The 17945-nt window shown below is 39.6% G+C and overlaps 2 protein-coding genes across 2 annotated transcripts; both read left to right on the top strand.

The window, feature by feature from the left end:
- Positions 1-9495: 9495 nt before the first annotated feature.
- LOC110184092 (uncharacterized) lies at positions 9496-10263 on the top strand. The gene is made up of 3 exons (XM_020952476.2): positions 9496-9588; positions 9646-9852; positions 9912-10263. Exons 1-3 carry the CDS (start codon positions 9516-9518, stop codon positions 10097-10099), a joined length of 468 nt encoding a protein of 155 aa, XP_020808135.2. The 5' UTR covers positions 9496-9515; the 3' UTR covers positions 10100-10263.
- Positions 10264-10300: 37 nt separating this feature from the next.
- Positions 10301-11193, top strand: LOC110184075 (uncharacterized). Its single transcript, XM_020952460.2, has 3 exons — positions 10301-10451; positions 10510-10743; positions 10914-11193. Exons 1-3 carry the CDS (start codon positions 10358-10360, stop codon positions 10997-10999), a joined length of 414 nt encoding a protein of 137 aa, XP_020808119.2. The 5' UTR covers positions 10301-10357; the 3' UTR covers positions 11000-11193.
- The last annotated feature ends 6752 nt before the right edge of the window (positions 11194-17945 follow it).

Genomic DNA, 17945 nt, shown 5'->3' with positions numbered 1-17945 from the left:
CTAAATTAATCAAAAAATTGTTCTGCCATATTACTTCGGGCGCCGACATTTAGACGGGTAGCAACACTCCACTTCACTTTAGCGAAAAAGTGTTTCAACAATTTCTTCAATTAAAGTGTAATATATTGAGCAGAGAGAGAATGAATGCTTCAAGTTGTGGATAATAATTTCAAAATTTATCAAGCTTTAGAAATATTTAAATATGCATTTTGTTTTATTGGAAAATGGATTCTTCATTTGTGTTTATAAATAAATATATAAATAATACAAGTACGTTCTATTCAGTTTTCTAAAGCTTGAAAAATGTAAATGTATGTATCTGTAAATAACATATTTTTTCCACAGTGTGCTATAATCCTGAGTTCCTTTTCCTGTGTTTTCGTTTCGATTTTTTGCCCATTTAATTTCGTGCGAAATCCTTACGGCCGCTGGATCGAGGGCCCGACCGAAGGCACTTCCTGCTGGCCATAATAATAATTCGCCCGGCTCTATGTTTTCCTTGCTTCGCTTCCGTTTTCCTTGGCTTTCGCATATTTTTCTTCGACTGGATCTGTGTGTAATTTTAATTCTTCGAACTCTGGCTCTTATTTGTCTTTATTTTTTCCCGTTTTTATTTTTTTTATATATATATTATTTCTGGTATGTTTTTTAGCCGGTGGCGAAAGAGCATTATTGCAAGTGGTGTCCAGTCGCAGTCGAGCAGGGCGAGGATGGGATGGACTGGCAGCTCAAGGACTTTGATGGACGTTCGCCCATTTATTGCTCATATTTCATATTTGCCACATTTTCGCTTTTGCAAATGAAAATGAAATTTTTAATAAAAACGCGCGTTGTTTCATTGCTGTGAATGCGGCGCCTGCTCCTGCTCCTGCTCCTGCTCCTGCTCCAGCTCCATCTCCAGCTTCTGCTGCTGATGTGTAATATTTAACGAGGGGATATATCCTTGGCATTTTCATTTAGCCCGACAATCCCTTCAGCAGCAGGAGCAAAAAAAAAAAAAAAAATGGAAACTGCCAGTTGATTGAGCCAGGGAGTCAGGATTTCGGGATCCTGCAGCAGCCATAGGACAGGATGGAGGTTGCAGCTCCGTATCGCACACAGAATAGATGAAGTGCCAGCTAAGCAGGTGTCTGGCCATCAACTAACGCACATCCTGTCCCTGGCCGAATGCAACAATTAGAGGAGGATGAGCTCCTTTGGTGCTTTGTTGCAGCTGCAATTTAGGTGAGTGAAGCAGATTTACTGTTGCAGCTTTGGTCAGCCTTTGTCCAGGTGTGTGTGTTGGTATGTGTGTGTGTGGGTGTGTGTGTGGGTGTCCACACCACACCTGAGCTCCATTGATTCGTAATGCTGGAAAAGCGGGAGCGGAAGTGAGTGGAAGCCAGGGCTGGAGATAACTCAACAGAGGGAACTAGCTCCAAAACACGAATTAAATAAAATATAAAATATCGAAACATTTAACGATAAAACATAAGTACTTAAAAAAATATGAGTACAATAGAAATACCCTTGCAAGGTATTATAATTTTAGTCAGATGCTTGCAACGCCGTGAAGGAGTCGTTTCCGACCCCATAAGTCATATATATTCTTGATCAGCATCAACAGGCAAATCTTTCTGGGCAATAAAAAAGGAACATAATTTTTTACAATTTTTTCAACATTTTTTAAGGTGATTTATTGCCAGAAAAAAATGAACGAAATTTCAATTTCTTTACATTTTATTTTGAGTATGCAGATTTATGACCCTAATAAAAACTAGCATAGGACTGCTTTCCGAATTAAAATTAATTAATTTTTGGCTTAGTTATGAGTTTTTTTAAATTGGATTTGTTGAACAAATTGTCATATACAAAAATAAATTATATCGACTAAAAAATGGTATTTTAGCTTTATTCAGAAACTTGTAATGTAGTGAAGGAGTTGTTTCCGACCACAAAAATCATATATATTCTTGATCAGCATCAACAGGCAAATCTTTCTGGGCAATAAAAACAGAACATAATTTTTTACAATTTTTTCAAAATTTTATAAGGGGTTATACCGTTAAAAATGTAGAAAATTGGCAAAATTTTACTTTTTAAATTGAGTATGCAGATTTATTACCCTACTAAAAACTAACACAGGGCTGTTTTCCGAATTAAAATTCATGCATTTTTGACTGACTTATGATAGATTTTGTTCTTCGGCTTTTCGAACTTTGCATTCGTTCTTGTGAAACATAAATTTGTGTTCTTTTAAAATAAAAGGTTTAGAATAAGCTTTGCATATGCCTTATAAATCATCAGTGTGTAGACTTTGTGCACTATACATAAATCACAACGCTTAAATATTTAAAAGCTTCTAGACTTTTGTGTCGAATAGTTATAGCATTTATTAATCCTTAAATCCTTAAATCACTTAGTCTGAGAATCTATTAGTTAAGTATCTTAAGAACAATTTAAAGGTTACTTGGTTCATACCTAGAAAGATCCAAAGTAAAAATCATTTTTCCCCATAAAAATGCTAAGTTTCTCCCCCTTTTCGGCCAAGTGTAAGGACCCCATCATGTCAACATCATCGACTTGACATGCTGCAGAAGGATTGGGGATTAGACCTTTCGCTGAACTGGGCTGACTGCTCCGGCACACATTATATGGCACATTTACTCATCAAGATGCAACAACTTTCCTAATTGAATGTCATATGACTGACATTATGCCTGATGTGCGATGTACGAGGAGGTGCAGTCTCTCCCCCACTCGTGTCCTCACTGATTTCGTCGCCAGCTCCCGATGTCCTGGTGTCCTGTGCTGTTGCAGCGACTTACTCACGTGTGAAATTAATTTGTAATGACTATGTGTCCCTTACAGTGCCATTTGCATGCTTCGCTCCGTGATGCAGATTGACCCCAGCACTGGCAGGCTTGAGCAGGTCCTGATGTGGATGAAAGGAGGAAAGGAGCCAAGGAGGAAAGGCGGAAAGGAAGGAAAAGAAAAGGAGCTTCGGGCAAGTTTTCCACCCTTCGCGCGCGCATTAAACCTATTCGCCGGGAGGGAACTTTCTGGGAACTTAATTTCGTAAATTGTTCGCAAATTCTTCCTTCTTCGAATTGCAATTACTTTCGTGATTTCGAAAGTGGCAGAAAGTTTTTCATTCATTTTGCACTCTGTAACGTTTCGATTCGCTGCGATTTGAAATGCATTCAAACTGCGGCCAACTTAAATTAGAATTGCATTAAAAGCAGGAGGCGCACCAGAGCAGCAACACATGCAGCTCTCATTTCCGACTAAGTGCGGAATCCCTCCGCCTCTGACATATCCTCCTCCTGCTCCTCCCGAACAAAAAATAGGTTCAGAAGCACGCAGAAACCGCCATAAAACTTTGCTTTGGGTGAAGCGAACAAGTCGGGCCAGATGAAGGCACTGAGAAAGTCATTTGAGAGTTCTTTTTACTTCAGAAAATCCAAAAAACTTAACCTAATAGCACCAAGTACACATTTACCTAAATATTTTATCCTACACCAGGTATATTATATAGTGACCCTATATTCTTAAAATTGGTATACCCATTAAGGAATATACAAATTTGTTCTCCCAGTGTTTTTAGGCTGCCCTCGTTGGCCTGCGGGCAACAGGTGAAATTGGCGCAATCTGCACACCGCACGCCACCGGGGTTGGGACAATGGTGAAGCCAAGTCGAGGAGTTGTTGTCAAGGACGTGGCCAGGAGGGCAGATCCAGCCGATGGTCGTAGCAGGGGGAGAGAGGTATGTAGGTAGGCACAACTGCAACCTGAGACGGGCGACACAAATTGCTTCAAACACCTTGGCAGGCGGGCTGCTGGAAAAATTGGAACTGAGCAGACAACTTAAAGCGCAAAAAGGCAGGACAAGTAATAGAAGATGTTGAAAGATTTCCCCCTTTCTTTGGCTGGAAGCTTGGAAAAGGAGAACAGGCAAAGGCAGAGGAGGACATTGCTTGTCTACTTAAAAGTTTTCAAAGCGCTGCTTATGGCACGTGCTGGCTGAAGAGGAGCCGTGGCCTGGCTTGGGAAAGGGCCTTGTGCCGGTTGTTGGGAGAGGATATAGGGGGTGTATCCGGGCAAAAGCGTATTAAAATACAAAGCAGCATCATTAAATGTTAAAAGTTGCCTTTGGCCAAATGCAGGGAGAGCGGCAATCGCAACTACAAGTGCCTGGGACCATCAACAACCACTTACAACAACAATCGGCAGAAATGGCAGAAAAAAATTAAAACTATTTATATTAACGACTGTTTAGACTGGGGAATACTTGCTATTAAAACTATAGAAAGTTCTACATTACTGTTTATAGGAACTTTGGATTTAATTATTTGAATTTTTTTTAGCTGAGCATTATAGATTTTGTCAGAAGTTTGTAACTCACCATATCCTCTATTTATTTTGGTATGTCATACACAGAGAATGATACTCTGGGTAACTCTAGAGTCATTTTTTCCTCTAGCAGCGTATCTCTAGAGATTCCCTTCCGCTCTCACTTTCTCTGGTACTCTCCTTGCTCTTTACTATAAATACTGTCCCCCGATAAATCAAATATATTCTTGATCAGCATCAACAAACATGTTTGTCTATCCCTTTGCCTCTCAGTTTCTAAGCTGTATGATTAAAACTGTCTTCATAGACTCCCACTAGTTAACATATATATTTCGGATCGAACTACTATATCATATAGTTTCCATAGGATCGATCGTTAAATGCATGTCCAACTCTCTGGTGATCGCCTCTCTCTATCGCTCTCTAGCGCTCTCCATCTCTTTCTGCCTATCTGTGCCCACCTCTGTAGATGCCTCTTACGCTCTCGCTCTCCCGCTCTAACATTCTCTGTTACTCTCCTCGCTCTTTACTATAAATACAGGCCCAGCAGCAGCTCTGGCCTCATTCTGTCCGCGGCCGCCCTACTGTTTAGATCGTTAGTGATAGTGATTGTGATTGTGATTGTGATTCCTCTTCGACTACAAAAATATCAGCCGGCCAATGGATAACCAAGAAGAAGATCACTTGGGTCACTGAAGTTACCAACAATACTCTAAACCGGAAGAAGTTAAGCAATCAAGAAGAAGAGTGTCTTCTACTGCGGTAAGTCCTAAGCATGACAATTATATCATATATGTATATAGATATTATAGGTGGGATGAGGTCTAGATATAGAATAAGCTTTGCCAATTAGCTTAAATTTAATTCAGTTATTGTCATAGATTTCCTGCCCATACGATAGTTTATAAACTGATTCTGACTTTGGCGCCAACTTTTGGTATATTATTATTCCCTTGCAGCGTATTATAATTTCAGTCATTTCCGACCCTATATATCATATATATTCTTGATCAGCATCGTTTTGGCTATGTCAGGAAGAAAGTTTTTTTTTTCAAAATATTTCAAAAATGTATAATTATATTTTATCGTTAAAATTGTCAAAAATTGTGATTTTTTAACATTTTAATTTGAGTATGCAGAATAATTACCCTCATAAAATCTAACATAGGAAAGTTTTCTGAATGAAAATTAATGAACTTTTCGTTTAGTTATGAGTTTTTGAAACTTTGATTTGTCAAAAAAAATATCGATTCAAAGAGTGCGAATATTTTAGGCTAGTAATGATGGATTTCCGGTTCGATTTGGTAATTAAAGTGCAAACTACATTGGTATATAAACTTCCACTTCCCATAGTTTGTTATTTTTCTTATTTGACTTGCATTTTAATTGGAAGTAAATATCTTTGTAAATTGGTAATCCTTCTCCCTTAAGACACACACTGGGGATACTTAATTTAAGGGGTTTCACGTTAAGTATACGCCATGTATGCCAGCTATCTGACCAACTGTTTGAAATTGACTGACAAGATTGCTTCAACTGCTTTGAATTTGGAACTAAAATTAATAGCTGCAATACCTGTGGCATGACTGAATTTTTTCAACGTGACAGTATTTGCAAGGAACATTTACATAACTTCTGGTACGATTTTTATACCCTTGCAGGGTATTGTAATTTCAGTCAGAAGCTTGTTTCGATGTGAAGAAGTCATTTGCGACCCTAGAAATCATATATATTCTTGATCAGCATGAACAGGAGAAGCTTTCTAGACATTAAAAAGAAACATAAATTTTTGAAATTTTTTTTAAATTTTATAATGGGTACATCGTTCAAATCGGTAAAAATGTTGATGTTTTTACATTTTAAGTTAAGTATGAAGATTTATCACCCTAATAAAAACTAACATAGTGCTGCTTCCCGATTTAAAATTCATGATGTTTTGGCTTAGCTATGAGTTTTTTAAACTTTAATTTGTTAAACAATTTTTCATATAAAAATATAAATAATATCGACTAAAAATGTTATTTTAGCTTTAGTCAGAAGCTTTTAAAGCATTTTTATTTGAGAATGCAGATTTAATACCCTGATTTCCGAAGTAAAATTATCGCATTTTTGACTTAGTTATGATGTTTGAAAAATAATCTTTTCAGGAAAATTCTTTAAATTAGATAGTTACTGTTTAAAAGCTAACCACTTATATTCGATAAGTGTATCAAGTGATGTCCCACAAATATCCCCAATTCTTCCCCTTATAAACGTACAAAATAAAATGCACAAAAACAATGCAAAAAGGGGAAATTACGCATCAAGTGCATTACTCAGGTGATTTCGCCAAAGAACAAAAACGCAGACTATAACGCAATGCAAACAATTCCCCCAGCTTACAAAGTCAAACAGACCAACTGCCAACTGCCTGCTCCTGCTCCTCTGTTGGTAATAATTATAATTGAAAATGTGCACAACACAATAAATGAAATGGCTTTCCATCATGCCAACATTGCGTATACGCAACGTATGCTTTCTGGTGATTGCGATTATTCGGATAATGGCAGCCAGCTGAGAGGCAGGGGAGCCGGGGGGAGCCACCACAAAGCAGCGGCAATCATCGGGGGATTTCCTTGCCCCGAAAATGCATTTTGGCCAACAGCCAGCAGCGGCCTTAAGTGAGCCATTGTCTTTGCCATCCGTGTCGATTTTGTTTGAAGGTTTTACGCCACTTCCATTCCATTTGCAACGACCGCTGCTTTCAGCGTCCAAAATGGAAAACTTCGATTCCGAATGCATCTCAAGGACATGCAATTAACTCGCCGCCACCCTGCCACCCTCTTTTGCTTGCTTTTCATTTCATAATTCAAAAGTTTTTCCCCTTGGCGACAAATTTTGTGACGAATTTCGGTTGCCTGGGGAGAAGTGCAGTGAGAGAAATTAAGGTTTATAAGGTAGAAGTACAAGAACTTTATTTTTCCGACTTGAAATTATAAAACGGTAATAAAAAAAGTATACTTACAGAAATATATATATATATATAAGTATTAATAAATCGGACAAATATAATGTTTAGTTGGTTAGTTTTTGTCCGGTATGAAAATGAGCACGCAAACGAAGGTCGACCACGGCGTAAGGCGATTTTGGCCAGGTTAAGTTGCTTTTGTTTCCACTAACTAGCAGTAAGCTCCGCGAGTTGCCAGGTCGTGGAATCAGGAGCAAGGAGCAAGGAGCCAGGAGCTGCAAGCAGCAGTACCTTGAGTGGGACAATAAAATCCGCGCAGGACCTCCGCCGTTGAGAAGCGTCATAAAAATTGCATGTAAGTGAGTGGAAACACAAAAACAAAAACCCAGCTAGGGAGGGGGCCAAAAGGGCGATAAAAGGTGTGTTTGCCATAGAAATGAAATGAAATTTGCTTCTCTCTCAGATATTAATATTTTTGTATACATTTTGAGGGCCTAATCGTAAATTGGAAAATCAAATTTATGCTCGTCTTTAGGCTGTCGTAATTATGTTGACTGTGAAACAATTTTATGGCAAATTGAGTTTTATTGGCAGGGCGAGTGAGAGAGATTGTGTGTGTTACCTACATATATGTATACCCCTGCCTTGTACATGAGCCCCCGGGGTGGGGTTCAGTTAGAGATTCCGGATTCCTTAATCCGGATTGAGGCCTCAGCTGGCAGCTTTGAGTAGTTGTTGTCCTTATCAACGGAGTCAACAAAAAGTTTCTTCTTCGTGGCAAAGAACATCTCACCGAAGTGCCGGGACACACGTAGATACAAGTCCCCAAATGTGTCGGTGTGTGTTTCGGATAACCTTTTGCTGCCTGCTGTTGGATTATGATGAGTTTTGCTTTTGGCCCGAGCTGAAAAAAAGAAAAAATAAAGAAACAAGAAGCAAGAGCAGCAAGGCTAAACTCGTAAATACCTTCATTATCGTTAAATCATGCTGAGAGGGAACGCTGGTCGATGATGGAGTGTGGGTAGCCTGGAGGACACAGGCGATGTCCTTATGTCCTGCCCCTCCCGTTCGCTGCCTTTTATTTGCCCTTTATTTCCAGCTCGGCTTTGTGACTGGCTCATGTGGAGTTTTAAATAGATTTAAATGCGCATTTAAATGAAATAAATGAGCAACATTTCCACCACACTTCACAGTCTTGAGGGAAATTTGATTTTTCCTTTTGGCAAAGAAGGGCGTGGCCAGATAGATATCTCTCGTGAATCATCCAAACAGCCAGCGAGAGCGGCTCTCCTAATGGCCAAAGTTTCGCACCGGTTTTTCCATTTACGCCTCATAAACAACCAAATTAATATACAATCAGCAGCCGCAAATAGCAGGGAGAGCATTGTTTCAAAATATAAACTGTATGCGAGTATTGTTCACATAAGCAATTTCCAAAAGATTCAAAATATAAACAATCTGCTCCACAACGAACAAGAAATACTCTGTCGGAGAAGGGAAATGAAATAAAGGTGACACTCAGCTTTATGAAAAACCCCGACTGCCGCCTGCCAGTTCCCCCACATTTTTCACTCACCCATCACGTTTATTTATAATGGCTTTCGAAGGGAGAGAACGATGCCCAAACTTGATGCCATAAAAATGCAATTAGATGAAAATTGATGATAAATTTCTCTCGCCTGTTAATTACAAAAATATATTCATAAATTATCCACTCGATTCGGGGCTCTCTCTCTCTGGAATGTTATTTATTATGACTTGGCAATGCATTTGCTGTCTGAATGTAAGAGTTCCTGCCTTTGGAGTGGCGGTGTTGGAAACAAATTCTAATTAAAAACTCCAAAGTTGGAAAAGTTTTTTCCGGGGGCGTACTCCGGCTCTCCGGTTCCGGCTACGGATCCGGAATCTTGTTCACCTGTTTAAACCGGACAACTTAAGCGAGCGTCGAGTCAAGTCGCTTGAATGTAAATATAATTGCCACTAAAGTCCAAACTAGTAAAACTTTCTTATGCACAAAGTGTCGAAAAGTTGAGCCATCAAATAAACATGAATGCACACACACAGTGTGTGCTCTGTCGAATTAGTTATGCATTCATTTAGTTTTATGAACTTTGGTTTGTGTCAAATGGGTTGCAAAAGGCGATCTACCCCAGCGTTCTTTATATACACTCGCATGATCTCAGCTACACAATCCCAGCAAGTTCACATTCAGTTGAGATCAATCTGCTGGAGGAAAATGTATCGGGAAGTGACCATTGGGGTGATCAACGTCCTCATGGGACTTGATGTATTTCAGTTATTGCCAAAACGTAACTATAGTCAGGTTGTTCCTTTTGATATTAAATATTTTGTTGATTAATCCTCAGTGTACACCGGGGAAGAAAAGTTTGGCAGGGCCATTCTCACCACTTCTTCGGCCCTCTTGGTCGCGGGAGTCTTGTTTGCCCAAAAGAAGCACAGGGCAAATATTCTTATAATTTGGCTTTTTTCATCGCTGGTATACATTGGCACATATATTTATGGAATTGATAAATGGTTCTATAAAAGTTGCGTTATTTTGTATATTTATGGCAGTAAGTAAACCATACCTCTAAGAATATTTCAAATTGAAATAATCATTTAATTCCATCAGTTTTGCTTGTATGCATGGAAGCGGTGATCTACAAGGCTTATTTAAAAGAGTTGGAACAATCTATACCTAAAGATCCCAATGTTTGTGAATCGAAAAGTGTGGTGGAAAAACCTCCGATGCCGACAGCTCCACTGGAATCAAATCCCCCTTCATACGAGGCAATGGCTCCCCAAATTCATGTTTATTAATCTAGTTGTTTATAATTTATTTTATTTATCAAATTCAGAATGAATTTCATTTGCATCGAATCAATTTTTTTGTATTTCTATGCAATGCTTAAATTAGTTGTTGTAAAAGAATGGTTGTACTTTTGCTATTCATTATCTCATTAAACACTATCTACAAGCGATTAGATTATTTCTGGGCTCTTAATTTTCGCTAGTATAAAGGCAATATTTCCTGTCCAAAGTCAGTTCTCTATCGATCATTGTGCTTGATACATCGAAATGTGTTCCGTACAAAACTCTAAGAAGGTTCAAGTGACCATTGCAATTTTAGGCATTATAATTCCCTTGGCCACCATGGGCATACCTTTTGAATGTAGGGCTACAATTAAATTTTCTTTTTTCCTATTTAATGAAAAACTTTGATTTTGAAGATCAAACATCTGTTTTTGCCATTCTGCGACCCATAGAACTGGTGGCTTCTGGCTTACTCATCTTTGGACTGCTAAAGCAACGAAGTGTTCACAAAAAGGAGATTATCTTGACCTGGTTGATCTGTTCTTCGGTCTTTATAGCTGGCATTTTGTATAATTTCCTTCAGTATACGTGGCTGTTTTATAAAGATGAAATTTCAGCGATAATCAGTGGCATTCTATTGCCTGTTGTAGGTGAGTCGTAATTCATCAATCAATACTGTAATATAATGATAAGGCATATAAACTTTGATGACCAAAGTGCTTTGATAACAAAGTATCGTTGTTTACACTTTATTTCTTGTTTTTTTTTTTTATCTCAATACCTTTCTTATGAGTATTTATTTATATTTTCACTATTAAAGCTCTGATGTGCGGCATGATGTACGTGATGTACAACGCCTATGTGAAGCTGATTGATGACAGCGATGAAAAATTACTGCCAGCCTAAGGGAGGCACTCTTTTTCCCGCCCCAAGAAGAAGTTTTCTCTGCAATTGGGGGGGTTGGGGGAAAAATAATGCTAATGAGTGGGAGAACTGCGGCTGAGTTCGAGTGGCAAGTCGACTAATTACAGTGAAAACCAAACTACGAGTGGCTTAAAGCTTGCCTTATGGGAGGAAATAAAAAAAGTGAGTTCTTTCCACATGTTGTGCGTCGCTCCCTGGAAAAGTTTTCCGGGAAAAAGTTTGTCAATTTGCACGCGGGTTTGTATTTTTTCAGCTGCATTTAATTAGAGGTTGTGAAAAGCCATGTTTTGATTATAATTTTGAGTTATGAACAGGGGAACTTTGTTTAATTTCTTATTGAATTTAGAGTCTTGGCCTTGTCATCGATCGATTTCCGATTTAATACCCACCATGACATTCCAGCTTGATTTTGTTGGGACTCTCGACCAGTATGCCAAATCATTGCGGCAATTTCGATGCCGATGCCGATGCCGATGCCAATGCCTATGCGATTCGATTCGGTTTCATTTTGGCACGTATTTAGAGCCTGGGCAAGGACCAAGCATAAAAATTATATTAAATTGGCATTAAAATCATGGCCTGGTCATTGCCAACAGCAACAACGAGGCAGCCACTTCGATGGGCCATTAAAATAATAACCAGACCGGGGACCAAAGCGGACCGAGCTTCGCCTGGTTTGGCAAAGGTCAAAGGCCAGACCGCAATGTGTGCTTAAGCATGGACAGCACGTGCTGCAATGAACTCTCCCTCAACTCCGGGAATCCGGGACATACTTATGCAAATAGTCCGGACTGTACCAAGAAGTTATAGTTGGAAATGGCAATTCAATGATCGAAAGGCTGGGCAGGGCGATAATGGAGCTGGCAGTTTTCATTTCCTGTCAACCTAGAACAAGGATCAGGGTGGAGTGCACTGGTATTAAATGGGTTGAAGTGTTCTTTATATAAAAATAGCAAACTAAAAGGTACTTTTATATTCAAGACTTCCGGTGTATATACTATTAAAACCCAGAGTTAAAGATGTATTAACTCGGGTTTGCTGCAACCCTCCATTGACTTGTCAGAGGCTTAAAGATTTTCAATAAATTCAATGAAAATAATACACTTTTAAAGTGAATTCTATATTTTCCCGCTGTGCAGGCTGCCAGCCAGCCGGCTTGTCAACGGGGCGGCCAAAACCATTAACGCATTAAGCGGACAGCTAGCCATCAACCCATTGAAGTTGTCGACATTGATTATGGGAATACCGCAGCTGGAGTTCAATTACACAAAATTAAAGCCCTGACTGGGGCTGAGACTTTGGCTGAAAGGCTTTCGCCACTTCACAGGGCCATAAATTATGCAGCCGTGTCTAAAGAGACAGAAACTGAAACTGAAACTCAAACTCCCCAAAAGCAAATGCCAAGCCAAAACTAAACGTGATTATCTTAATTTATGCAGGGTCAGGCGATGGTTTACTTATGCGTATCCAATGGTTTGTGCAGCCCTCGGAATAAATATAAATTGCAAAAACTGTCAAAGCCAAACAGTTGCGAGGAGTCAAAGTCCAGGACCAAGTCCGAGACCGAGTCCGAGGAGGGAATGCAATGGCCAGGATATGTGTGTCCTGTGTGTGATATCGTTCGTTTGTGGCACAATAAAGGAAATTTTTATCGCCGCCGCATTTGACATTTGAAGTATGCGCTACAAAATTTATTGTTGCCGCTGTTTCAATAAACAAGAACAGCAACAAAGGACGTATAAAAAGTGAGGCGACCCATGTGTAATACCCGAATGGAATTTCAATTTGAGGAGCTTTTTATCTTTTGGAACCAGCATGGAGATGCTCTCTTTCTCTCTCTCCCGGGGACATGCAAAAGGATGCGACAGCATCTACCTGTTGAAAGGGGGGGAAAAAAAGAGGAAAGAGAATAGTTGCCCAGGTGAAGGTGGAGCCTGTCAATGATTGCTTAAGATTGCTGCCGTAATTGTGTCGGTTGTTTGTTCTCCTTTGGCTATGACTGCCAGCAATCAGCTTATACATATTGCATGGCCATCCTGCAATAAAACGATTCGCACACCCACTAGATGAGAAGAGAGGGGGGAGGTGGCAGTGGCAGTGGAGAATGCGTGTCCTTCGGGGCGACTTCGATGGCTGACTGCTTATCCCCAGCACGTGCCCAGTGCAAGATTGGTACCAGTGCTTAAAAAAGTATCGAAACACTGGGAAAAGAGTTTAAAACATGTCTGACTAACAGATTAGTACATAATAGGATTTTAGTAGTTAAGAAACGCACAATTTTATCACTCTGCAGTACTTAAATCTTGAATTTTCCTCTCTAATGCATATCTTAAGCATTTTCTTCGAGTGCTGCCACCTGCTGGTGTTCAAATCCACTCACATACACATACAGCTACACACACACTCACAAGCACGCACAGCTGCCGCCTGCAACGTGACGTCAATGCGAATGCGCTTCGTGCGATGCTGCTGCTGCTCTTGGGCTGGCCGATGGTGCGTATACGCAATGCCAAAAAGCATCCGCCCCGTGTTCCGGCAGACCAGCTTCGCAGCTCCCCAGCTTCCCAGCTTCCTAGCTCTCCCGCAGCATATAGCCATAGCGATTGCTCTTTTACATAACAATGGCATTTGCGCGAGGCGCTAAGTGTGACAATAAATTGTCCTGTCAACTTGTATTTATCTATATCGTGACCGTATCCGGCGTACCCGACGACCAACGACCAACCGGGGCGAAAGTTTTGTTAGGCAAACAACAAGTGGGTGCAAAAGAGAGGCGGCTCGCTTTATTACCTTGATTCAGTTGCTCCCTCTTGCGTACCCTTCGGGTTCATTGTCTCTCTCTTACTCTGGGGGATTCAGCTGTCGGTGTGCGAGTTCATATTAAATTCGCAGGACTCGCGTGTGCCGCACCAACAAATGGCAAAAAGAAGGAAAGAAAACAAGGGAAAAAATTGAGAACAGCAAAAACGAAATGGATAAAAGCCTGGCACAATGCAGCACCATCTCTGGGGCATAATTTGCGTTTAATGAATTGTGCAAAAAGATTTTTATTCACTTAGCCCCCGTCGCATGCGTACATATATGTGGCCATAAGCCGCTTAGCGGCATTTTTGGTCTAGCAAATTGAAAAGCTGCATTACGGCCACGAGGACTCCTTCTCGGGATTACTTGCCGATCAATTATTTAGTCATTAGCGTTACAATAACCCCGGGACAATCATGGCTCTCTCTCTGTGTGTGTGTGGTGTGTGCGTGAATGTTTGATCGATGAATTTGGCTGTGGACAAGGGGCAGCGCACACTGGCTAATTAAGATTAATTAGTCGAAGAGAATTTTCAATTACAATTTTGGGGGATTTCATGAATTCCATTCATGGGATTATTAAAGCGATTTCAAGGACTTCACACACTTATATGCCCGAACCTGTCAGTTCATCATTTCGAGTGCAACAACAAGAAGAACAATGCTTAACACCACATCAAGTTAAGATGATAGCCGTCATGACAACAACACACGCCAAACTTTTCAAGATACACAAAGAGCTGAAGCTGAAGCCGTAGCGGGAGCCGAAAATGCGAGTGAGAAAAAAAGCTGGCGGCCGCTGTAATTTACACGCTTTTTCCGACCTTCCCCCACGCCATCAGACCCACCACCCCCCAACTCTGGTTGCCTCCATCAATGTCAGGCAAACGTTTTTCCTGATAGCGGACATCCTCCCCAAGCGCTGCACACTATATACGTTTATATACACCAGGAAAAATAGGTAATACATAAAGAATATGATCAGAAAAGGTTCAGCAATGTATAGAGATGATTCATGGAACTTAGAAGTTATTAATATACTAGATACATAATATCAGGATAATAAATATATAATATTTAAGATATTTCTCAATTATAATTTAAATGTACCTGCTTTTCTCACAGTGTTGGCATCCTTTATCTGACGTCAAGATGCGAACGTACGTAAAGTGCGTAAATGTGCGTGTGTCCCGCATTTAATGCGGTCTGCCTTGGCGATAAACTTTTGCAGCTGTCTCGGGCCCACTTCCCACAAAACAAAACGAAAAAAAGATACACACACACCCACGAAAAAAAAAACCCCAAAAACCTCCCCCTGCCACTCCTCCTTTTATTTGGAATTTTTTGGATTGCCGCCTTCCGTTTGGCTCAATCATTTTACGTCTCATAAAACATAAATAGCAATCGATTCCTGAAGGGGTCCCTTCCAAGTCGCAGTCCGGATCTCCGACACTGTCATTGTTTCGTCGGCGACAATTTGAATTATCCCGTAGCAGAGATAAAGCCCAACAAATAATACAAATAACACACCTCGATGCCCGAATACTCTTACTTTTTGGAAAGCCAAACAAATTTCGGAGATCTGTTTATTATTCGACGCTAAATAAACAATGTGAACTCATTCGCAGCTTCGTTAGACTTTTGCGGTGGCGGACTTTTAGGCAACAAAATATACACATGTTTGGTTAAGAACTTTGAACTGCAGTTTGTTTATTTTATTTTGTATTTTATTTATTTATATAATGCTAGCTCATATGAGGAAGCAAAGGCAGTGTAAATATTGCTTTGTGTAAATGGTGGCCAGAGTTTTGTTGGCTGCGCGTTTTTTAATTTACTAAATGTAATTTTATGTATATAATTCTTGAATTTTAATATTAGTTTTAAGGAAATTTAAATAGTAATATTTAAGAGGCACAGCTATAGTTTTCCCATCTAATTTATCTAATTTAAGTAGGTTTATATTTCAATGACGATTTGTCTTGAATGAACTATATTTACTAACGAGAGAGATTTTATAATATGCTAATATTATTAATTTAATTAAAAGTACTTTCCACATCCTAAAATGATCCACATTTTATTGTAATCTTATAAATAAATACTTGGTGTAAATATTATATATTATTAGAAGAACAAAGCTTACGCCTTGGCTAACATATCCTCCCCTGAAGGATATATGTATGTAGAATGTCAAGGTTGCTCTGTGTGTTATATGGATTTTAGCCATCTTGTTGTTGTTGTTGTCATTATTATTGTTGCCTTGTTGTTCAGTTCTTGATGGTTGCTCTCCAGGGCAACATTTGGCGGTTACTCGTCCGCGGGCTGGCTAAAGTCTATAATGCAGCATTATTTTATGTCGAGCCAAGCAATTTATTGAATTTTCTTCTCCTACGTTGAGTTTTTTTGTTTCGCCTCTTTTTTGGGTGTGAGTGTGTGTGTTTCTTTTTGTATTCCTTTTTTTGTCGGGGGCCAAATGTGTTGAAGTATTTTATGGGTCTTTTGGGCGAATATCAATAAATTTTTAATATGATAAAGTGAGTCAAATGATGATTGAAATCGAGCTTTGAATTCACATTGCTTATCCAGATCAGGTTTTGCTCAGCTCTGGGAGTTGCTCTGTTCATTTTGCGAGGACTTTCACTGCATAAATTGAATTCAGCTCTCACAGAAGTTCACTTCGCTTTGCTAGTGTCCTTTGTGCCATTTTGTCCCTTTTTGCACGCTCTCTGCCATCTGCCATTTGCGATTTGCCATTCGCCATTTGCATTTGGCTAGGAAAAGTGATAAGAAAAATGCAATTCCCACTACACACAGACACATGTGACAAAGCAGCAGAGGGAAAGTGGAAAAGTGGGGGAAAACTGGAGGAGCTAAGCAGCTTAGCACTGGCTGAGCAACAGAGGAGAGGATAGAAAAAGAAGAAGTTACCAAATTCAATTGACGTTGACCAAATCAAATCAAAGGCGAATCAATGCCAACTGCCACTAAATTTCGGTGATTTCGGCATGCAAATTTAAACGAAATATTTAGCCAGCCATCAGGTAATGAATTACGGTGTTGGTGCACTGAGAAAAATCACTTGTGGGGAGGAGAAAAATAAATATAACTTTTAAAATAAAATAAGCTAAGCTTATTTCAATGAAACTTAGCTAAAAGATATACGAGAATTCATAATTCATTAATTGTTGTTTCCTTTATATTTATTTATTAACTATTTCTCTTAAATATTAAAATTGTTTAGCTAGTATACGCACTCTTAATGAATTTTTATGTGTTTAAATGTGACCTATAAGAAATTATCCCAACATTGTTTTACATATATAATTTATTGATTTTTATTGTTTCCAGTGCATGCCCGTGTCGATTTAGATTTTCTGGGGGTGGGAGGGTTGTGGCTGGGAAATGCGGGTCGGTTGAGGCGTTTCTGTCATACAAGTTTAATTGGCTAAAATTTCAGGCTTTATCTTCTCCGCCGCCGCCGCCTCCTGTACGCATATACATTTAATTACTACACCGTTGGCAATAATTTATAATACTAATTAAAATTTCGAACACGTATACAAACCCAGCCTCACACATACACACAAATACACACACACACTGGCATAAATAATCACTGGAGAATGGCGAATGCGCCGCCGGCATTGAAAATTTTCATTTGCATGCAGACAACAATCTCGCATGTGTGTGTGTGTGTGCAGGTGTGTCTGCTTGGGTGTGTGTGAGTGAATGTGGAACCTTTATCAATCAAATGTTAATTAAGTTTCAACTCAGGCAACCGAACAAATGCCAAACCAACTAACAAACCAACTTTTTCGCTGAGGCCTTTCTGCCGCCGCCGTCGTCGTCGCGAAAACGACGAGTTTTCCGTTGAAAAATTAAATTGGTTTGCATGGAAGTGGTTAGGTTAGGGGGGCACTGGCACTGTAGCAGTCTTTCTCCTCTTCCTCTTAGCCATTTGCAAGTTATTACGCATACGCCCCGGCAGCCGTGGCATATAAAATGCAAACGTAATGCGCTCATCAAATAAAATTACCCAACTGATGCTCAAACTCAACAGCGGGAGCAACAACAGTATTTCCTAAAAAAAAAGGAAAAGAAGAGGCAAACAAACTATACAAAAAAAA

This window comes from Drosophila serrata, unplaced genomic scaffold, assembly GCF_035046125.1.
Source record: "Drosophila serrata isolate PLE 108 unplaced genomic scaffold, ASM3504612v1 contig_334, whole genome shotgun sequence".
NCBI classification, from domain to species: domain Eukaryota; kingdom Metazoa; phylum Arthropoda; class Insecta; order Diptera; family Drosophilidae; genus Drosophila; species Drosophila serrata.
Note: the sequence above shows the minus strand (reverse complement) of the source record. Positions and strands in the feature narration are given on the sequence as shown.